The 5,854-nt window shown below is 28.1% G+C and overlaps 1 protein-coding gene across 1 annotated transcript; it reads left to right on the top strand.

The window, feature by feature from the left end:
• The first annotated feature begins 1,479 nt into the window (after positions 1–1,479).
• LOC113375845 lies at positions 1,480–4,316 on the top strand. The gene is made up of 4 exons (XM_026615794.1): positions 1,480–1,952; positions 2,145–3,058; positions 3,909–4,102; positions 4,170–4,316. Exons 1-4 carry the CDS (start codon positions 1,480–1,482, stop codon positions 4,314–4,316), a joined length of 1,728 nt encoding a protein of 575 aa, XP_026471579.1.
• The last annotated feature ends 1,538 nt before the right edge of the window (positions 4,317–5,854 follow it).

The raw sequence follows: 5,854 nt of genomic DNA on the forward strand, positions 1-5,854 counted from the left end.
AAAATTGTATTTAGAGGTAATAAATTACCGGAAAGAGTTTATATACATTCAATGAGTTGTAGGGTTGAACCATTTATTCAGAAAGTAATACAGTGCCACAATTGCTGGAGGTATGGTCACGTACAGGCCCAATGTAAAAGTAAAATACGTTGTAAAAAGTGTGCAGAGGAACATAAAATGAAGGTATGTAAAAGTGAATTAGTGATATGCGGTCTATGTTATCGAAATCATCTAGCGGATGATAAAGGCTGTGAGGTTTACTTAAAAAATAAAAAAATTAAAGAGATTATGGCAATGCAGAATATAACATATTCCGAAACAAGAAAGATAGTGCAAAACAATGGATACGCTGAAGCAGTTGGTAACACCAATCAGTTTAAAACATATGAAAGTAGTTACCCAGAAATCATTAATACCACTGCACGGAATTCAAGTACATCAAGTAGTAATAGGTATCAAATACTATCAAATTGGAAGGAAAAAGAAGAATATTATGACAAAGAAGTGTTAATGAGAATAAATGAGCCATATAATAGGAATAATATGAGAAATTTTTACAACAGAAATTTTGAACATCGGTCAGGGGTAGATTTAGTAGAAAGAAATGATAGTACTAACTCAAACAGAAGGAATAAAAGAAATGAGATTAGAGAAATATCAACTGCACGGAGGATACAATTGAGAAGTGATATTATGAATATAATTAAAAAACTAGAGGATCAGAGATATGGGATAGATGTAAATAAAGAAGAAAATATGAATTTGATAAAAACAAAATTAGAATTAGTTTTAGAAAGTTTAGGTAAAGGTAGTGAAAAAAAATCATTAGAAATGGTTTATTCTGAAGGAATTGATTAATTATTTATTTAGCAAAGAATAATGTGTGAGTATGTAGGTATAAATTTAAAATTTAAAAATTAAAAAATATATATATATATATATATATATATAAATATATATTGAAAAAGAAATAATAAGAAGATAGTTAAGGTTCTATTGTATTTATTTGTTTATTTGGTTAAGTAATGTTAAATTAATTAATTAATTATTGTTATTATTTTTTATATATATAAGGATTAAATTATGAGAATAATGCAATGGAATATTAGATCGTTTTATGCAAATAAAGAAAGTTTAGAAGAGTGGTTATATAATAAACAATTAGATATAATAGCATTATCAGAAACCTGGTTCAATAAGAACAGGCAGTATAATCTAAAAAATTTTAATTGTATAAGAAAAGATAGGAACGATAATAAAGGAGGGTCGGCATTATTTATAAATAAAAATATAGATAGTAGGGAATATGAAATAAATTTTGAATCAGTCGAAGATAATAATTGTCAAATGTGTGCAGCAGAAGTTAACGTTAATAAGGAAAAAAATTATTTGATATCATTGTATGTTGTTCCCAAAACGAATATTTCAAAAGAGCAATGGAATAGATTATTCTGTAAAATCCCAAAACCTTGTATCATTATGGGAGATTTTAATGTTCACCATTATGCGTGGGGTTGCTCATATAGTGATAGATATGGTAATGAACTATTGGAATCAATTGAAGAAAACAATTTATTTTTAGTGAACAATGGAAGTCCGACTCTGGTATTCAAAAATACAAAAACGGTGGTTGATATAACTTTATGTTCATCAGAAATAATAAATAAGATAAAGTGGGAAGTGCAAAAGGAGTCACTGGGATCTGATCATTTTCCAATCCATGTTGAACTTAATGTGAAAAATGACAAATATATAAATACATCAGTAAGAAAATGGAATTGTAAACGAGCAGACTGGGATAAATATAAATCCGTTATAGAAGAAAAATGCGAAAAGATAGATAATTCTACAACAGAAGTTAGTTATAGTGAATTATTAGATTGGATTGATAGTGCAGCTAACAGCAGTATACAAATTAATAAGGTGAGGAATAAAACCAGAAGACCAATGTGGTTTGATAATGAGTGCTTGGATTTAATTAAAAAACGAAGAGAAATAGAAGCAAAATACAGAAATAATGCAAACTGGGAAAACTTTATGGAATGTAATAGATTCAAGGCAAAAGTAAGAAGAATTTTCAAATTGAAAAAAAGAGAAAGCTGGAATGAATATATAAATAATATAAAACCTAAAACGCCCGCTAGGAAAGTTTTCAAAATGGTAAGATCTATGCTAAATATGGGTGAATCGGGAAATGTATCAAAATGTAGTGATGATGTATTAGATGTTCTAGTAGACAAAATAGCACCACCAGGAGTTAGTTACAATATTGATGAAGATTTAAATGGGTATGCGGAAATGGAAAATGATTTATTAAGTAAACCGTTTACAAAATGGAAACTAGAAAAAACCTGGAATAAAAGAACGGATACAGCGCCTGGATTAAATAATATTCAATATTCAATGTTAAGAAACCTCCCAGAAAAAGGTAAACAATTATTACTAAAGATAATTAATAAATATTGGAAGAGGCCTGAATTAATTGATGACTGGCATATTAATAAAGTGATTTTATTAAGAAAACCAAATATAAATAGAAATGAAATAGATGCCTATAGACCAATAACTTTAAGCTCGTGCATAGCCAAGATAAAAGATAGATTGATAAAGAGGAGGCTAGAATGGTGGTTGGAACATAATAAAATATTCCCAAGAACTCAATTTGGTTTCAGAAGAAAACATAGTACAATGGATAATTTAAGTATATTTATTAGTGACATATATTTGGCATTTTCTAAAAATACATATGTTGTAGCACTATTTAGTGATATAAAGGGAGCTTATGACAATGTAATACCTAATATTTTAATGGATAAATTATTAAAGTTAGGTTTGTTTCATATACTGAGTCCTTTATTATATGCTTTATATGCTTATGACTTAGAAAAAATTTGGGTACCTGGAACAAAGATCTTACAATATGCTGATGATGTTGTGATTTATGTAGAAAGGAAAACATTAAAAGATGCTTTGGAGATTATGACAAACAATATTGATTTATACAATTTATGGTTGAGCAAAAATGGTTTAACATTATCAGAAGAAAAAAGTACGATTGGTATATTCACTAGACATAATAAAAGAAATTTCCCAACAAGCATCCAAACAAAAAATTATAATATAAAAGTTCAAGAAATAAATAAATTTTTAGGAATTTATCTAGATCAAAAGTTGGCATTCAAGACACATATAGAAAGTATTAAAAAAAAGACAGAAAAAAGTATAAATATATTAAGAATGTTAAATAAAACTTGGAATGGTTTACATCCAAGTTCAGCATTAAACCTATATAGAGTATTAATTCGACCAAAATTAGATTATGGCTCTTGGATAATTAGTAACAGTAGAAAAATTCAAGATTTAGACAAGATTCAATATCGATGTCTTAGAATATGTATAGGAGCAATGAAGTCAACGCCAACAAATGTATTATTATTGGAAAGTGGAGAAATGCCATTAGAAATAAGACGAAAGCTCTTATGTGATAAATATATTTTGAAAAACATAATAAATAATGAATCTGTGTTGAATTACAAACTGATGGAAATATGGAGATGTATAGACAGGAGCACATATTGGATAAACAAAAAAGTACCAGACATTCTAAGCAGTTTTCAATTTTTGAAGGATTATAGGAAATTTAACGTAGTCCATGGAGTTCATCCATATTATGAAAAACTGTATTATAATAAAAGAACGATTGTAGTAAAGAGTATAAAAAGTGGATAGAACACGATGGACCTAATAGTATAATTTTATATACGGATGGGTCGAGAAATAATGTTTCACATAGAGTTGGATGTGCAATATGGATCGAAAAGGAAAAAATACCCATATGTTATAAACTCCCGGAGTTTATTTCTATTTATTCGGCAGAACTAAGTATAAAAAAACTATGATTTTAACAGATAGTTTAAGTTGTGTAAATAGATTAGAGAAGTTCATGAATACAATAGAATTTGAAGAAAAAATATATTTTGAAATATTGAATGATATAGAGATAATTACAGGGATTGGAAATAACATAAATATTGGATGGGTACAAGGTCATATAGGTGTGGAAGGAAACGAAAAGGCTGATGAACTGGCAAAAACAGCAAGTGTAAGCGGACAAGAATATAATAAATGCTTATATGGTGACATAATTAAGAAAATTAAAATTAAATCAGAGGAGAGATGGAAAGAAGTATGGAGAGAAACATCGCAAAGAAAAGGAAGGCATTACAAATTATATAATGACTGTTTATCGTTTAAACCATGGTTTGAAGAGTTTAAAAATGAAGAAAGAAGTTTTATTGTCACCATCAGTCGGATAAGAACCAAACACGGAAGCTATGCGAAACACTTGCATAGAATAAAAGTGATAAATTCAGATATATGTGAATGTGGAGAGGAAGAAGATACTCTGGAACATATAATTCTGGAATGTAAAAAATATGAAGAAAACAGAAAAAGAATGTTAAATTATATATATAGAAATTTAGATATTATCAAACCGTTTAACTTAGATCTATTAATTTGTAATAAGAATAGCTATAGAGTAATATATGAATTTTTAGTTAGATCAAAAATTAAAATATAAATATGTACATTTAAAATTATATAGAAAATATTTAAGTTAAAATGTATGTTATATGGCTAATTGTATAATAAGAGGAAGCCAATAAAAATAAAAAAAAAAAAAAAAATCAAATTATTTATTTTTTCCAAAAAAATGTTTTGATTTTATTTCTCCCAAAAAAGCTTATCAATTTGATAGTTTTTATTTTAAACATGATACATCAATTAATATAGTAATGAGGCGCCCTTGAATAAGTTTGATTAGAAAACGAATAACATTCTATTTCATAGAAAATTATCTAGATCAGGATCAAACCTTCAAATAAATTACCGTGACAATTTTTTGGGTTTAAAATTTTGACATTCGGAAAAATTTACCGCCCCCAAATTGTGCCGCCCTAGGCCCGGGCCTCACGGCCTCATTATCTATACTCGAAGTAATTGCTGACATTTTTATTATATGTGCAACTATACTCACGAGCTCAATTGACCTCAAGTGGAAATTTGACATCAAAGTTGCCTGATATCAGTCTAGGCGGTAGCGGGAATTAAACCAGCGAAACTGGGACTAGTTGGTGCTAGCCCACACTCTAACCGATATCGCCATCGCTGGCCCATTAAATACATTTTGTTATTCAAATATTTTTAAGTTATGTCTTTTTTGAGTTTGTTATATGAAACAAAAAGTATTATTTCCTTGATGTTATGGAATATCTATTTCGTAACAAGCTGATTATTGAAGGGATAAATTTTAAGGAGAAACACTTGACTTAAAATCTGTGCGAATGTGCGTGTGTGTTGTTTTTATATATCTGGATGTAAATACTTAAATTATTGATCTTAAATGGATATCGATATTATAAAGTATATGAACAGAAAAGTAAATTTTTTAAACGTAAAGATATATAACATTTTTGATTTATATATTTTGCAAAGTTATTAAAGTTAATTGACTATTATATATATATTATATATAACACAGGTCAACAAAGAAAATGGTGCAAACGATTTTAATACTGTTTTTAAGTATATTTGGGGCGCTGATTTCAAAAATGACATTGTTTTTTTCTATGAGCTTTAGTTTTCAAGATACGATATATATGATATATTATGCGATATTAGGTGCGCAACTAAGTTCTCGCTGTTTTTTCGATGAAAATGTAACTTTATTAAAAAAAAATTGCATCAATTGAGTTCGATACAGTTTTCCAGTGATGGTTTCACTCGGTTTCAACAGCTCATAACAAATAACACCGACCTGGTCCCACCATATGTAGAGCATAACCTTCGAAGT

The sequence above is a fragment of the Ctenocephalides felis genome, unplaced genomic scaffold (genome assembly GCF_003426905.1).
Source record: "Ctenocephalides felis isolate EL2017-DRISC unplaced genomic scaffold, ASM342690v1 CF-g0.4_SCAFFOLD_01886, whole genome shotgun sequence".
Classification (NCBI taxonomy): Eukaryota; Metazoa; Arthropoda; class Insecta; order Siphonaptera; family Pulicidae; genus Ctenocephalides; species Ctenocephalides felis.